The sequence below is a fragment of the Kogia breviceps genome, chromosome X, assembly GCF_026419965.1.
Source record: "Kogia breviceps isolate mKogBre1 chromosome X, mKogBre1 haplotype 1, whole genome shotgun sequence".
Classification (NCBI taxonomy): domain Eukaryota; kingdom Metazoa; phylum Chordata; class Mammalia; order Artiodactyla; family Physeteridae; genus Kogia; species Kogia breviceps.
This window is the reverse complement of record NC_081330.1, coordinates 121,102,622-121,120,620: the sequence shown is the minus strand read 5'-3', so window position 1 is coordinate 121,120,620 and position 17,999 is coordinate 121,102,622. Positions and strand designations below refer to the sequence as shown.

Sequence of the window (17,999 nt, the reverse complement as noted above, 5' to 3'; positions counted from 1 at the left end):
CGTGCTCTTCATTGCTCTGCAGAGTAGCCTCTTCTGGATGATTCTTTCTGTTTAGTAAGGTGCTGACTCTAATGTGTAATCCTGGATGTTTTCCGAATGGGAAGAAAAATCTGACCCCCAAAGCATCCCTCAGTATTAGAAAATTTGGTTCCAAAATAGGTTTCATGATGAAGTATTATTTCAGTGGCTGGTTTGGTGTCTCACGGTCACTGCTATCATTCACTTGCTGTGCTTAGTGCAAAGTGACAGCTCACTGAATTTTGATTTGTGGTAGGCACCGCTAGTTTCCATTCCATTGTAAATGGTCATTAAGCTTTATTGTAGTATCCCCCAACTTTATCTTCTGGAAGAGTTAAGAGCTGCTTTGTTGTATAAAAGAATAAACTTCTGACACCTTTGTTGCTTATATTTGGTTAGACTGAAGGCTTTTACCTGATTTGTGCTCAGATCTACAGCTTAATTTCCTGGGGAGAGGGGGTGGAGGGGATGGACTAAGTTATCACTTGTGTAAAGGATTAACCCTTTTCCCAAATACAAGGCTTTCTCCATTGTATTTTATAAATCCTGATGCTGCCTTTTACCTCTGAGGGTTTAAATATACTCAGAGTTAATTATGAATTTTCTTCCTTCATTTAAACATTTATTAAATAATAGTTATTTGCAGTCAGCATATGTTGAATAAGGATGAGGGCAAGACTGGGCCAAACTTTGAGCTGCTGCTTAGCATTTTCCGATTTGTTGCTTGAAATCCATTAGCTTAATGTTTGATGACACAAACCTTGAAGGCCAAAAAAAATGCTCTCTGAGAAGCTAATCTGAAAGGCTACTACCTCTAAAAGGCCCTATCACACCCAAGGAGGTGTGAGCCTATCCTTCCTTCTATTCTGTAAGAGTCATACCCTTATTTCATGAATGACACGTGCCTGTGTGTATGTTAACCTCTAACTCCTAGCCATTCTCATTTTGCTGAATACCACTACCATATGCAGTTGCTTAAGCCAGGAACTTAAAAGCCATTCTTTTTTTTTTTTTTGATATTTATTTTTTCTTATTTTTTGGCTGCACTGCACAGCATATGGGTAGAAGCCCTTCTTGATTCCCCCCTTTCCCTCATTCACAGTTTAATCCATCAAAATCCACTGCCCATTCCCTCCATCTCTCTGTCTCTGCTAGACCAGGCCACCTGCAGCCACACCTGAGCACCACGATGATTTTGTCATTGGTTTCTTGGCCTTCTCTCTTCTCTACTCCAGTCTCTTTTCCCACACAGCGGTAAGAGTGGTCTTTTCAAAATAGCCACCAGATCATTTTATCCAGCTTCTTGAAACCCTCCCAGTGGTTGCTTGTTGTACGTAGTGCTAAGTTCAAAGTCCCTACGCTGATCTGTAAGGCCCTGCATAACCTAGTCTCTGCCTGCTTCTCCATCCTCATCTCAAACCTCTTCTTGCTTGCAGTCTGTCCCCCAGCTTCACTGGCCTTCTAGCCATTTCTGGGCCACCTCTTTTCCTGTTGTAGGAAAAGCCATATGTTACGTCAAGGTGTTGGGTAGCTAGCGGTCTGTTCTTCCCCCTCTCCTTCCCATGCTGGCTCCTCCTCCTTATTCTTCAGGATTCCGAGGCTGTCCCCAGCATCCTATCTAAAGTATGTCCTGTCAAATTAATTCATTAACAAAGGAACCAGCATGTAGTAAAGCTGGTTCAAGAAAGTCAGAAGTATTTATAGTCATGGAAAGAAAGAATGCTGGAATAAGATTGCTAAATTACATATAAAATTGATTAATGCCCTGCAGCACAATAAAACTGTAACTGGGTTATTATACTCTTTTCTAAGATAAAATTCATTTGCATTGCTGTCACACAAGAAGTATTTGTTAGCTAACAGTTTTCTACAAGTTAATATCTACCCTTTCAGAATTGTAAAATGCCTAATCAAGAGTAAATAGTAACTTAAAAAGCACACGTCCCTAGGGAATTAGTTAATCCTTGGATTGGCCTGTTAGATAATGCTAGATAATGTGGCAGTCCCCTCCCTACTTTATTCTCTCTCACCGCCTGCTCCTTCATAGCACTTTTATCACAGTTTGTAAATACTCCTTTACAGGTCTGAGGAGTTTTTTGTCTGTCTTCCTCAGCAGTCTGCAAGTCCAAGGGGAAGGGAGGAGCATCTGGTAATCCCTGCACTGAGTGGCCTTGTGGGTACTCAGAGCATGTTTGTTGAATGAATGAATGACTGACTGAATGAATGAAGACATAAATGCCTATGCATGGGGAGCGAGTCTTAATCAGCTGCCACTCTTTAAACTCAAACATTTGGAATTCAGCTTCACCTGGAACTCCTGAGGGATGCCTACAGAAGTCATCTTTCTCAGGCTTTGGTTCCCACCCTCGTCTGCACTTGAGAATCATCTGGGTAACTTTAAATGCAAAATAAAAAATACAAGTACCTGGGGCCACCTGCAGAAATTATCATTAAATTAGTCTGGGGTGTGGCCTGAGCGCGGCGGGTTGGGGGGGGTTCAGAGCTCCCCAGGTGATTCTTATGTGGAGCCAGGGTTGAGAGTCACTTCTAAAGACAGGTGGGTGGAGTATTTTCAGGAGCTTTGCTTAGCCTCTGAGTACAGATTTCGTCACAGGGCCTGAACTGGGGGTAGGCAAGAGGCGCCCAGGGCGTATAACTGTAGGGGGCGCTCGCTCCCCAGGCCCTGCAAGTGCTGACACTGCCTTTCCAGGGCCCTGAGAGGGCTGGCCCCAGGCTTCTCTCTGGCCTCACGCTAGTGGGAGCTGGAGCGACACGTTTGGTGAAAGCTGAGTTAGAAGGGCGGATGGCGGGTGTTAAGTTCAGGGCCAGCAGAGAATTCCTGCAGAGGAAACCACTTGCGAACGTGTGCCCTGGGAGCTCCTGTACCTTCCTCCTTTCCGAAGACAGGCCAAGCGTGGGTATAAGGACCGAGGGAAGGTGTAGCAGGGTCAAGAGTAGGGTTTTGAAGCTTTTTGGTGCCATGGGCCCCTTTGGCAGTGTGAAGCTTGTGGACCCGTTCTTGGGATAATGTTTTTGTTTTTTTAAAAAAATTTTTATTGGCGTATAGTTGCTTTACAATGTTGTGTTAGTTCTGCTGTATAGCAAAGTGAATCAGGTATGTTTATACATATATCCCCTCATTTTTGGATTTCCTTCCCATTTAGGTCACCACAGAGCAGTGAGTAGAGTTCCCTGTGCTGTACAGCAGGTTCTCATTAGTTCTCTATTTTATACATAGTACTGTATCTATGTCAGTCCCAATCCACCAATTTGTACCCCCCCCCCACTTCCCCCCTTGGTAGCCATATGTTTTTTTCTCTACATCTGTGTCTCTGTTTTGGAGTAATATTTTAAATGCGTACAACGATGTGGGATTATAAAGGAAACCAATTAAAACTGACCCTTGAACAACTGGAGGGTTAATCCATGTATAATTTATAGTTGGCCCTCCATATCTGCTGTTCCTCCACCTCCATGGACCCAGCCAGCCGCAGACTGTGTAGTTCTGTAGTGTTTACTCTTGAAAAATATCCACGTATAAGTGGACTCAACAGAGTTCAAAGCTGCATTGTTGAAGGGTCAGCTGTATTTTGAAATTAAAACTGAGGTATTTAAAAAAGTTGTTGTAGAGCAATATACATGCTTCTTTATTAATGTATTAAATTAAAGATCTGTGATCCATATAACTAGCATACTTTCAGAGTAGTGATGAACATAAACAGTACTTCAGGATGTCCACAGCAACTGTAATGTGATATAAAAATATCTGATTTCGGAGGGTGACAAAGTTGCAAGCACTGCTAACGATATTACAGCAGTTCATTGTTTACATTCATAATCGAAAGAAATGCTAACTTATGGTCAGGGTAGGGAGAATAAAGATGTAATTTACTTTCTTATCCAACATGACAGACCCCTTGATTTTTTTCCACAGCCCCTTTAAAGGGGAGTCTCTGAACCCCAGTAGTGCAATAATATGATTCATGTGGCTTCTAGGGCTGTGTTCCTCATTCCTGACCTGCTGGTAGTCTGGCACAGTCTATAGGAAAAGGAGAAAGAATTAGGACAAAGGAGTGAGTTATTTATAAAAGGAAATGTGTTCAATTTTAAGACGGTTTTTTTGGTTTCCTTTTGTTAAATGCTCTTTTATGAAATTGATAAAGGATAATTGTAACTTACTCAACATCACTCCTCCAAAAAATTATAAGATCAGCCTTCCCACTCCGGCCTTCACCTGCTCATCTAGCTATCTAGCTTCCCGTTTCCAAATTAGCAACAAGTTTTTCCAAATTAACAGGTGGATAGTGCAGGTAGGCGATTATAAGGCTTTGATCAACCCAGGTTTGGGTTAGTAAGACCAACCTGATGTTTTTCCAAAGTAACTTAAGGAAAATGTGTGGGTTCGGCTTCCCTTTGGAATTACTGAACATCGTTGTCATTAATTTTTGTTAACCTGTAAGTAACTGGTATAAATGAATAGGTGACGAAAAGTAGTGGGAAGAGAAGGGAGCCCCAGGAGGCCAGGAGTGTTGTTAAGGCTGTAGCTCTGCCTCCATTTTGCTGCATGAGTAAGACAAGACCCACCCTCCCCTTCTTGGGCTTAGTTCCTCACCTGTAAGATGTCGATAATTCCAGTAGATTTTCTCTAGACCATTTCCCCCTCTGAAATGGCGCAGTTTCAGCCTGAATGTTCAAACCTGCAATACAAAGACTATTTTAATTTTCAGGATGACAGTGTAGCCTAGTGGCTAAGAGTGTAGGCCCTAGCAGTAGACTACCTGATTTTGAATCCCTGCTCCACCACTTTATTTGTATACCCTCAGGCAAGTTTCTTAATCTCTTTGAGCTTAAATGGCTCACCTGGAGAAGGGGTGTACCAACAGTAGCTGCCTTGTAGTGTTTTTTTGGCCAAGCATCTAAACTGTGCTGTCTCATATGGTAGTCGCTAGCCACGTGCGGCTGGCTACTGAGCATTAAAGATGTGTGTAGTGCGAGTGAGGAATTGAATTTTTAATTAAATTAATAATTAATTTAAATTATTTAAAATTTAAATAAAAAACTCAAGTAATGTAAAATATTTCTCCATTAAATGCAACTGTACTGTTTTAGTAAGACCACATTTTACTTGAACCCCACTGCATTGTGTAAGACAGGGGTCAGCAACTTTTCCTGTAAAGGGCTAGGTAGTGGCTTTGTAATAGGCTCTGTGAGCCATATGGCCTTTGTTGCAAATATCCAACTCTGCCCCAGAACTGTGAAAGCAGAAGTGGACAATATGTAAACAAAAGAGTGTGGCTGTGTTCCAGTGAAACTATTTATGGACACTGAAATTTGTATTTCTTATTTTCACGTCCTGAAATACTTTTCTTTTGAATGTTTTCCAAACATTCAAAAATATAAAACCCATTCTTTTTTAAATGGTAATACTATTTTTTAAAACTGAAGTATACCTTGATGTACAATATTATATAAGTTACAGGTATATGGTATAGTGATTCACAATTTTTTAAGGTTATACTCCATTTATAGTTATTATAAAACATTGGCTATATTCCCTCTGTTGTACAATACATCCTTATAACTTATTTTGTACATAATAATAGACAGCAGGTTGAATGTGGTCCATAGGTATATCCCCAAGATAAATGAATTCACGTCTGTCAAAAACCATTTATAAGAATGTTCACAGCATCTGTATTCCTAATGGCTCCAAACTGGAAACAACCCAAATGTTCATCACAGGAGACTGGATTTAAAAAATTTCAATATATTCATAAAAAATGGATTATTCCATAGCAATAAAAAAGAATGAACTATGTCTTTGGATGATTATGTGGTACATTGGATGATTATCACAGACAAAGTGTTGGTCAGAGAAGCTGGTCACAAAGATTAATATTGTATGATTCTATTATGTGAAGTTCTGTAATGGCAAAGGTAATCTGTGGATTTAAAAATTAGAATAGGTTGCTGAGTGGGACAAGGCGAGGGGATTAACTAGAAAAGGATATGAAGGCAAATTCTATATGATGGAAATGTATCTTAATTTGGGTGTTTGCTATGAGCTTATATATACATTTGTTAAAAGTCTTCAAGTGATACACTTAAGCTTTATATAAATCATCCCTCCATACAAAATACTTCTTACATAATTTAAGAAGAAATCAGTTAGTTGTTAACATTTAACATTATAGTATTTCTTAGTCAAATCCAGATTTCTGGCCATAATGGGCCATATTCCTTCATAGCAACCATCAGCCAAACTGTGCTGTTCCAGTAGAGTAGCCAGTAGTCACACTACTGCAGCGCCTGAGTGGCTGAAATGTGGTGTATCTGAATTGAGGTCTGTGGTACAGGTAAGTACACATGGGGGTTTGAACCATTAGTCTGAAAAAAGAGCGTAAACTATTATATTAATTTTTATCTTGATCACATGCTGTAATCTATAACATTGGGTTAAAATATACTAAATTAATTTCACCTGTATCTTTTGTGCTTTTTTAACGTTAAAAAATTTTAATTGTGACAAAATATATACAACATAAAGTTTACCATTTTCACCATTTTTAAGTATACAGTCCAGTAGTGTTTAGTATATTTACATTGTTGTGCGACCAATCTCCCCACCTTGCAAAATGGAAACTCCGCCCCCCTGAAACAACTTCCCACTCTGTTTCACCCCCGGCCCCTGGCACCCACCATTCTACTTTCTGTTTCTATGAGTTTGACGATTATGTAAGTGAAACGATGCAGTATTTGTAATTTTGTCACTGGCTTCTTCACTTAACATTTTTTTTGGTAATGTAACTACTACACAATTTACAGTAATATATGTGGCTGACATTATATTTCCAGTGGACATCGTCGGAGGACACTGCACAGCAGCTGCCACTTTGTAATTTGCCATTTGTTATTGCATTTATGCTGCTTATGTTTCTTCTAATGGATTGAGGAGATTGAAGTATTTCTTATATTCATGACTCCATCAAATATGGGAAAACAAAGGATTTTTTCCCTTAGAGGGGCACATGTTTAAAAAAGGAGAGGCATAGTTTTCTTTGTGGAAGGGAAAAATAGTCATTTCTATTTAATATACAAAGCATTTCTGTGTTCAAAGAATACGACGTAAGATACCATTATGAAACAAATGATTGCTGTGCTCAGTGTGTCTGTCCTTGGCCCCTATCAGTATTTCATTTGAACTCTTGATGTGTTTCCGGGTCTTACTTCAGTTTGGGAGAAAAGATTCTAAACAACTACTACAAATAAATCTTCTCCTGTGATTACTTGACATAAATCACTGGATAGCAGGTACTTTATTGATTAATTTTCTAATTAAGTTGTACTATTAAATTTGGTATACACATGACTAGGAAACAACACTGAACATCGACAAACTAGAGTTTTACTTTTCACTTTTTTTTTTTTTTGCCGTTCGCGGTCCTCTCACTGTTGTGGCCTCTCCCGTTGCGGAGCACAGGCTCCGGACGCGCAGGCTCAGCGGCCATGGCTCACGGGCCCAGCCGCTCCGCGGCATGTGGGATCTTCCCGGACCGGGGCACGAACCCGTGTCCCCTGCATTGGCAGGCGGACTCCCAACCACTGCGCCACCAGGGAAGGCCTACTTTTCACTTTTTAAAAGCTTGCAGCATTAAAAAAAACAAACACTTGCAGCAGCTTAAGAAAAATAGCACCTTCATTAAACTTCAATGATAGTGATATCATTATATATGGTGGCAATTCTGTTAAGTGAGAGTTGTTTAAAACCTCGTAAACAAAGAAAGTATGAGAGAAATTCAGCTGTATTTTGTCTTTTGCTATCTGTGGGGAGGAAGGTTCTTTCCCAGGTGAACAATTCTGGAGAAATGCCATAGCCAGGGAAGGAGAATGTGTGATGTGACGATGTCCTAAAGGACAGCCGGGGGCTCTAGTGTAATAGTTGATATTCTTCAGCCGGGTTTGTGTTCCATTGTTACCAGAGTTATCTGTTGAACACCAGTGAAGCGCTGGTCAGGGAGCTTACAAATGCCAAGCATTTACTTCTTTTCTCCCTCAAATCGGACTTGGAAGTAGCATCATCCTCTCATGGGCAGATCAGAGTGCAAATTATTTTATGTGATCTCGTTCCATAGTTTTTAGATCCTTTTTGCAGACTGAGCTGAAACAAATACCTTTCTGAGAAGAGAACCATAGGATTAGCTGATATTTGATTTACTAAGAATGTAGACTTTCTTTTTTCTTGCCTTTCTTCTTTTGAAGTCCATTCCTGCCTTGAGTGTTGGAGAGCTGCCATGGTTAGGGAAGAGTAAAACATTAAAAATGGTGGCCATCCTGTCTTTAGAGGAAAGTCTTGGTTTAATTTTCCAGATTGGTTATTCTATTTATGTCTCTTGGGCCCTTGGCTGATTGATCACGCAGGGATTTGTCATATTGCCTACTTCTTTAAATCAAATGTGGACATAGCAACTAAAAATAAACATGATGTGGATATTAGAGAACCAGGGGCCTTCTTTGCCTGGGGAGCTGGGATACTGCTTGCTGTTGCTAAGAGGTTTTCTGGCTTTAGCACAGCTTCAATCATTGGAAGTGCAGCTGTGTTTTTGGGAGAGGGAGCTAAGGGAAGGCAGAGGCACACTGATGAGTATTATTCCGAACAATGGATCCAGATGCAAATCATTATGCCTAATCCAGAATATTATACCCATTTTTGGCATTCTTCGTACTGTGTTGTGTGTGATTTGCTGCGCTGAGAACTCGAAGTGTGCCAAAGTATCATTTCTGTTTTCAGAATAGTTTTGTTAGAAATTTGAAAGCTAAGTAAATATACCAGACAGTTGGGTTTCAGCTCTTTGTGGCACAGAGTGTAGCTAATGGTTTTGACAGTAGAATCTGACTGAACGTTGGACTGATTGCTCTAACTTTATACCATTTTCCTTATTCCATTATGAAAAGACAACTGGAGATTGAGTGTGAAAATTCTTTAAGCAGTGACATAAGGTGAGAAAGTGTTCTATGCAGTAAGTTTGTCCTGGGAACGAGGGGCCTTTCTGTAGGTCAGCAGCACTGGCTGGTGAAGAGCCAGCTCTGCCACAGATGAGCTGTGTCTTCTTAGCTCCTTCTGGTCTGTTTCCATATCTATAAAAGGAGGCTAATGATCATCTTACTGTAGTGAGTTGTGAGGATTAAATGAGTTAATATTTGTAGGTCTTAATACAGTATCTGGCATATAATAAGCACTATATAAGTTCTGCCTGCCTACTGTTTGTCACTTGATACTGATTTCTACGATGTCACATCCTTTTTCTTGGTGCCAAACTGAAGGCTGAAGTGGGAGATCTGTCCAAAACCTGAATTTGTTCTGCGATGATGCAACAGCATTTAAAAATGTGGAGCCAGGATACCGTGTTAAACTGTAGCATTTTTCTATTATGACATTATTATAGGAGTCCTTGTTGTGTTGAAATCAAATTTAATCTATATTTAGTGTTCTGGAATTTTTCCTCAAAAGTGACTCATCTTTTGGCCATTGAGTTCCCTTGTTTGCAGTTTTCAAATAAAGCCTCACTGAACTTCTCTGATTCTGCTCCTAAAGAACTGCCGCTGCCTCGCTTTATGATGTCAAAAACTGATGCTGAGATCCGGTTTGGGAACATGGCTGAGCTGCATGGAACTAAAGTTCAGATTCCATATTTAATCACAGAAAAAAATACCTTCAAAAGAATGGAGGATGAGGATAAACAGGTAAATAGTCTGATCAGGCATGTCTGTTTGCTTTTGACCATGAATCCTCACAGAGCAGTGCCTCTTAGCTGCTGTCAAGCTTCCAGTGAATTGCACCATCTGGGTTACAATTATAGACTTGGAAGTGAGCCAGTAAAGTTTCCTTGTAGCAAGGAGAAGAGGCTGATGCATAGAAATTACCATGAGCCACCTATGGGCCATTTAGAGCTTACTTTAATGTAGAATTGTGTCTCAAGTAAGGCTACTGATTTAATACACTTATTTGATGTCTCTAATCACCATTTCCGAATGGGTTCTTCGAAATGTAACTTCTAGGAGTTTTTAATAAGTCCTTTCTTCCGAAAAACCTGGAGAAAAGGTTTCTCTGGTTAAATATGTTTGGAGAATGCTGCTTCATGGCCTATTCTTGGGAGAAAGGCTAAATACTCAGTCAGAAACGTTCACAGTGCACATTAGCACAGTAAAGGCCCTGAGAAGTCCTGCAATAAAGAGACCTGGAGATCGGCATGTACTAAAGCATGTACTAAACTTCTTTCACCAGGGAATCCCTTCTTGGGCAGCATGTTTGGAGTGCCATGTTGGGAAATGCTGCCATTACATGTGTAGCCGGAGCAAGAATAGGGTGGACGGGCTTTTAAAATTAGACCACTACTTGCAGTAGTCAGATAGTGACTGGTAGAGACCGAAGTGTATATTCCAGATGGCTGAGCCTATCAAGAAGAGGTAAAATAGACTTACACATTAGTGAACCCTCAGGGCATCAAGGTACATCCCATACTTCCAATGAAGATAAGATACTGAATTATGCAGCAAAGTCAAATTATATTCAATTATAGTATCTTCTATAAGGAAGAGAAATCTGTTATGTTTAGGAAGACCAATCAAAAAATTTTCAAATGCAAGACGGAGGATTAAGTCGGAAAACTAACGTGTATGCCTCACCCTGATAATGCTGGATATTTGCGGTATCGTTGCAGAAGTTTCATATTTAAGTTAGGTGTAGCATGTTCTGTTGCTTTCATAATTCTCATATGTTTTAAACTAGTTCTTCAGGGATTGATTGATTGATTTGATTTGATTTGATTTTTTATTAGGGATTTAGATAAAAAGGTGTGCAGGCACATACCTTGGAGGTAGCGTGGGTTCGGTTCCAGACTGCCACAATAAAGCGAGTCACAGGACTTTTTGGTTTCCCAGTGCATACAGAAGTTACATTTACACTATACTGTAGTCTACTAAGTGTGCAAGAGCATTAGGGCTAAAAAAAACTCCAGTGTATATACCTTAATTAAAAAAATGCTTTATTGCTAAAAACTGCTGTCATCTTAGCAAGTAGTAGTAGCATCAAAGATCACTGATCACAGATTACCTTAAAAATACAATAGTAATGAAAAAGTTTGAAATGTAGTAAGAGTTACCAAAATGTGACACAGAGACGTGAAGTGAGCAAATGCTATTGGAAAAATGGTGCCAATAGACTTGCTCGATGCAGCGTTGCCACAAACCTTCAATTTGTTAAAAAAAAAAAAAAAAAGTAATATCTGTGAAGTGCAATAAAATGAGATATGCCTGTATCAGAATCTTCAGCCAATACTCTTTGGCATGTTTTCCCACCAGCATTTGGAGAGGAATGAGGGTCCACTATCCCAGGATGGTTGGATGCCCTGGGAACTTTCCAGGCCCATCCCCTGGCTGCGTGATTGAGGACACATCCTTTCACTTCAGGCTGGGTTTATGCTAGGCCCACCCAGTCTGTGGGTGTGAGCTTACAATTCAAAGCAAATATTCCTTTCTTTTACTTGAAAAAGAGTACTTGATTAGTATCTCAGATTGCATTATTATTATTATTTTGACTAAGAGCACCTATATAGTCTCTATATTGATGAAAAGTACTGTTTCCTTATTACTTGGGTATTCCAAAGTTACCAGTCTATTGGTAGCATTTAAAAAAAAAAAAAAAGAAGGAAACCCAGTAGCCGAGTAAGCAGGTTGCTTGTCTTGCCTGGGGTCCTACATAAAGTTCACATTCGAGTTGAGATTTGAATTGTAGTTTATTAAGGCTCCATCCTAGTGTTTAGGAATAGGCTAGTTGGAGTGGTCTACCCATAATGAATTGTTTTGCAATTTCTCAGTATAAAAAAAAAAGCTGGCATTTTACTTTGGCTAGCCAGCTCCTAGAATATTTAGCATTAACCATTTAAAATATTTTTAAAAAAATCCACATCGTTGGAAGACTTGCTAAGTGTAAATCCAGGAAATAGGAGCCTTTATTAATGAATGAAAATTGAATCTATTCACGAAGAGATCAAAATTGGGGAGTATGAATGTTATTTCATGTGATCAGTGTCTTTTGTTTCCCCAAGGAAAATATTATTGGAGTAACTGGAAGTGTTTCAGGCTTGTTTTAGTAATTTAGGTAACTGAGCTCCGGCGAGACTGTTCTCTGGGAGACTTTTGAATCCTTAGACACTGCTTTTTAACCAAGCTGCGTTTCTGAGAAGACATCTCCTCCATTTATTAAAGCAGCCGGCTTACTGGCAGTAGAGTTGCGTTATACTTCATAACTGCAGCTCAGAGCGCCAGGCTCCTTGAGTGATCGTCTCTGAACTCTGCTCTGGTTCTTTGAAGCAGGAAACGCAGTCTCCCACGATGTCACCCCTCGCCTCCCCTCCTTCTTCCCCGCCTCATTACCAGAGGGTGCCCTTGAGCCATGGCTACAGCAAACTGCGGAGCAGCACGGAGCAGATGCATCCAGGTAAGAGGCCAGCTGTCCCAGGCAGTGCCTTAGAGGCTCCTTCATCTATCGGGCAGCAACGCCACCAGCTGCTCAGTCTCCTTACTTAATTACCTCTGGCTTTGGAGACAGGGCTCAATTTAATTTTATACTCTCAAGCAAGGTTCAAAAAAAATATAAAATGAAATCTGTGTTAGTAATGCCTTGTTTTCTGTCCTACAAACTAGTTCATCTTTAGACTTGTAGATAATGATTTAGATGATTTAATCCTTCATATACAACTTTCATTACACAGGAACATAGCACATGAAGGATTTGTATTGTTTTGGAATTGTTATTCCTTTCTGCAAACCTAGCAAACATATTTATATGATAACTGCTCTTATGAAACTACTTAAAAAATAGAACTCTGCAGAAGAGTTGATTCAACCTTTAAAGACTGAGCACATAAATGAAAAGATTTAGCTCTTGTGTTTGGGAATAAGAATAAGGGAAATGCCAGGGGAGGCATTGTGCTCAGGTGTGTGAAGTGCCCAGTTGTGGGGTTGCCTGCTTGCTCACATTTGCATTGTGCTGGCCATGGTAGTGGTAGAATACGTTAGTTGGTTCTGAGAATGACTTGCAGAGTTGACTCCCTAGGCTGCAATGCTTAAAGCTCCATAAATTCACTGCAGCATCTTGTCCTTGTGGGGCTCACGTTCCTAGTTTAAGATATGACCAATTAAAGGTATTGTAGAACTGGATATCTGTAACTACCCCCCCTCCCCGCCTTTTTAAAAAATTCTGTGAGCTGTAACTGAAAGTGACCCAGTTTCTGCAGGTTTTTGCTGCATTGAAAATAGTGGTGACTTCTAGAGGGACACAGATTAAAAAAAAATGTGTGCTAGGCTGGACTAAAGAGAGACTATAATCTTGCCAAGAGAAGCAGGTGTAGCATGATGGAAAAATCTTTTGATTGGAATCAGAAGGTGAGGGTTTATGTGACTAGCTATGTGACCTTGGGCAAACCACTTACTGCTCTGAACCATGATTTTCCTCTCCTCTTTTTAAAGGGAGTAATAGTATTCTATAGGGGTGTTGTGAGGATAAGCGAGAACATGAGTATAAAAACTGATTGGAAATTGAATCCTATGCAAATGCAATATAACGTTGTTGGGGGATAGGAACGGAAAATCACTCCCCTGGAACCTGAGTGTCCCATTGGTGTCTGAAACAAAACGGGGTTGAGAATTCTTCATTTTCCTTATAGTCTCTCCTGACGAATTTCCCTATTTTTAGAAGTGGGGTTTTTTTTTTTCTTAATTTCATCTGGGTTTGGAAATTGGAGTCCTATGCCTAGTATGGTGCCTAGTTTTTGGATTTTAATTCACAGGTGAGTCGTTTTTTGTTCTACCAAGTCACCAGCTTCTACTCTTTTTTTCTGATATTCCTTAAAAAACCTGTCTGTACCAGCTCTCTCTGCTTCATGCTCCATTTTCTCCTCATTGCATTCAAATTGGGCTTTCATTCCCCCAGTGGCAAGGAAATGACCTGCTTCTCTCCTTCGCTCCTTTAGCGGCGTGTGTCAAGGTTGTCCATGCTTTCATTCTTTCTTAGCCTTTTGGAAAAAAAAGTGAGGTAAAATTTACATATGATAAAATGCACATATTTAAAATCTTCAATTTGAGGGACTTCCCTGGCGGTCCAGTGGTTAAGACTTCGCCTTCCAGTGCAGGGGTGCGAGTTTGATCCCTGGTCAGGGAGCTAAGATCCCATATGCCTTGGGGCCAAAAACAAAACAAAACGAAACGAGAAAACTCACCTCAAAAGCATAAAACAGAAGCAATATTGTAACAAATTCAATAAAGACTTTAAAAATGGTCCACATCAGGACTTCCCTGGTGACGCAGTGGTTAAGAATCTACCTGCCAATCCAGGGGACACGGGTTCGAGCCCTGGTCCGGGAAGATTCCACATGCCGCGGAGCAACTAAGCCCGTGCGCCACAACTACTGAGCCTGCGCTCTAGAGCCCATGAGCCACAACTACTGAACCTGCGTGCCACAACTACAGAAGCCCACATGCCATGAGCCCATGCTCCGCAACAAGAGAAGCCACCGCAATGAGAAGCCTGCGCACTGCAACGAAGAGTAGCCCCCGCTTGCCGCAGCTAGAGAAAGCCCGTGCACAGCAAGAAAAACCCAACACAGCCAAAAATTAAAAATATAAAAAAGGCCCATGTAAAAAAAGTCTTTAAAATAAAATCTTCAATTTGAGTTTTAACAAATGGATATGTTCATGTATCCACCACTTTGATCATGAGTAAAATACTTCCCTACCATATGATCCAGCAATTCCACCCCTGAGTATATATCTGAAGAAAATGAAAGCACAAATTTGAAAAAATACATGGACCCCAGTGTTCATAGCAGCATTATTTACAATAGCCAAGGTATGGAAGCAACCTAAGTGTCCATCAACAGATGAATGAAGAAAGAAGATACACGTACATACATACACACAATGGAATATTACTCAGCCATAGAAAAGAATGAAATTCTGCTATTTGTAGCAATGTGGATGGACCTAAAAAGGGAATTACACTTAGTGAAATAAGTCAGACAGAGAAAGACAAATACTGTATGTTATCACTTATATGTGGTATCTAAAAGATTGGGCTTCCCTGGTGGCGCAGTGGTTAAGAGTCCGCCTGCCGATGCAGGGGATATGGGTTCGTGCCCTGGTCCGGGAAGATCCCACATGCCGTGGAGCAGCTGGGCCCGTGAGCCATGGTCTCTGGGCCTGCACGTCCGGAGCCTGTGCTCCGCAACGGGAGAGGCCACGACAGTGAGAGGCCTGCGTACCGCAAAAAAATAAAATAAAAATAAAAGATAAAATAGATGAATAAATATAACAAAATGGAAACCTACTCACAGATATAGAGAACAAACTAGTGGTTGCAGGGTGGGGGAGTAGGGGACTAAGAGGTACAAACTACTATGTAGGAAATACATGAGCTACAAGGATATAGTGTACAGCACAGGGAAATACAGCCAGTATTTTATGATAACTTTAAATGGAATATAATTATAAAAATATTGAATCACTATGTTGAAATTAATATTGTAAATCAACTATACTTCAATAAAAAAAGTAGTCTGCCTGACATTAAAACCAACATTTTCATCACCTCAGAGATGCCCCTTTCGAGTCACTTCCTCCCTGCCCCTGCCCCCACAATGCAAGCATAGTTCTGATTTTTATCATCGTAGACTAGTTTTGCTTTTTCCAGAACCTCATATAAATGCAATCATATTGAATGACCGAACTCTCGGGTGTCTTTCCCTCAGCATAGTGGTTAAGATTCTCCATGGGGTTGTGTCTCAATAGTTTGTTCCTTTTTTTTTTTTTTTTTTTCCGGTACGTGGGCCTCTCACTGTTGTGGCCTCTCCCGTTGCGGAGCGCAGGCTCCGGACGCGCAGGCTCAGCGGCCGTGGCTCACGGGCCCAGCCGCTCCGCGGCACGTGGGATCTTCCCAGACCGGGGCACGAACCCGCCTCCCCTGCATCGGCAGGTGGACTCTCAACTGCTGCGCCACCAGGGAAGCCCAGTTTGTTCCTTTTTATTACCCAGTATTGTTCCATTGTATGAATGTATCATGGTGTGACGATCCATTCTTCTGTTGATGGACATTTAGGTTATTTCCAGGGTTTGGCTGTTATGAATAAGGATGCTATGAACATTCGTGTGTGTCTTTCTGTGACATTGTTGTCATTTTCCTGGCACCTAGGAGTGGAATTACTGTACCTTAGGGCAGGTGTATAAGAAACTGCCAAAGAGTTTCACCAAGTGGCTGCATACTCCCACTGGCAACATATGAGAGTTCAGTGCTCCTTGCCAGCAGTTGGTACTCTAGTTTCTTTCTTCAGTGTTTTTAATCTTAGCTATTCTATTACATGTGAAGTGACATCTCCTTGTGGGCACTCTTTTGTTCTTGAAACATTGTTTTCTAAGTTTCTGTTGCACCTTCCTACATCATGATCCTTAAACTTGGATTTATGCATTTTCAGAAAGCAGCTTTGCTGCTAGGACAATTTTCTATGAACACGTTTTTCTGGGGTTCTCTGTCTAAGACTCTGCCATGATTCCTGGCTAATGGGGTGTATGTTTATGTTTTAAATCAGACTGAGCATCTTTGGACCAGTCTGTGATTCAGAGCCTCTCTTCTACCTCTCTCCTGGGCTCCTGCTAGCCTCCTTTGCTGGATGTATCTATAGCTTATGCTCATTGGGTAAGACTTATGTGTCAGGCATTGTTCAGAGTTCTTTTTTTTTTTTTTTTGTGTGTGTGTGTGTGTGTGTGTGTGTGTGTGTGTGTTACGCGGGCCTCTCACTGTTGTGGCCTCTCCCGTTGCGGAGCACAGGCTCCCGACGCACAGGCTCAGAGGCCATGGCTCACGGGCCCAGCCGCTCCGCGGCATGTGGGATCTTCCCGGACCTGGGCACGAACCCGTGTCTCCTGCATCGGCAGGCGGATTCTCAACCACTGCGCCACCAGGGAAGCCCTCAGAGTTCTTTATGTGCACTATTTTCTACTTAGCACAACCCTCAGAGGCAGATACTGCCATCTATATTTTATCTATATTTTATTTTATTTTATTTTTTAATCTATATTTTAAAAGATGATGTTTAAATCGCAGTAAAACTTCTCCTTCCCACTCAACCTGTTTCTGGTCTCCAGAGGTAACTACTTTCTTTCCTTTGTAAAAATATGTTTATGTTTTTAAACTGAAGTACAGTTGATTCACAATGTTTCAGTGTACAGCAAAGTGAATCAGTTATACATATATGTATATATATTCTTTTTCAGATTCTTTTCCATTATAGGTTATCACAAGATATTGAATATAGTTCCCTGTGCTATGCAGTAGGTCCTTGTTGTTTATCTATTTTATATACAGTAGTGTGTATCTTAATCCCAAATTCCAAATTTATTCCTCCCCTCCTTTCCCCTTTGGTAACCATAAGTTTGCTTTCTATGTCTGTGAGTCTATTTCTGTTTTGTAAACATTTATTATTTATTTATTTATTTATTTATTGGTCTCTCCACACAGCATGTGGCATCTTAATTCCTCAACCAGGGATTGAACTCATGCCCCCTTCAGTGGAAGCGTGGAGTGTTAACCACTGTACCACCAGGGAAGTCCTGTATCACTTTTTTAGATTCCACATATAAGTAATATATTTTTCTTTCTCTATCTGACTTACTTCATTTAATATGATAATCTCTAGGTCCATCCATGTTGCTGCAAATGGCATTACTTCATTCTTTTTTATGGATAAATAATATTCCATTGTATGTATATGTGTGTATATATCTATAAATACACACACCACGTATTTTTTTAATCCAGTCATCTGTTGATGGACATTTAGGTTGCTTCCATGTCTTGGCTGTTGTGAGTAGTGCAGCTTTGAACATTGGGGTGCCTGTATCTTTTCAAATTAGACTTTTGTCCAGATATATGT

General features: G+C 40.5%; 1 protein-coding gene across 9 annotated transcripts in view; it reads left to right on the top strand.

Annotated features, from left to right (window-relative positions):
- REPS2 (RALBP1 associated Eps domain containing 2) overlaps positions 1-17,999 on the top strand; it is a 237,995-nt gene that overhangs the window by 70,537 nt on the left and 149,459 nt on the right. For 6 of the 9 annotated variants that reach the window (XM_067023191.1, XM_067023192.1, XM_059050836.2 and 3 more), the window contains exons 3-4: positions 9,611-9,759; positions 12,388-12,514. The exons of 1 other annotated variant lie outside the window; for it this stretch is intronic. In XM_067023191.1, coding sequence (XP_066879292.1) covers positions 9,611-9,759; positions 12,388-12,514 — 276 coding nt within the window. The remainder of the gene's footprint in view (positions 1-9,610; positions 9,760-12,387; positions 12,515-17,999) is intronic. 2 more of the 9 variants (XM_067023190.1, XM_059050837.2) reach the window with 1 other exon arrangement.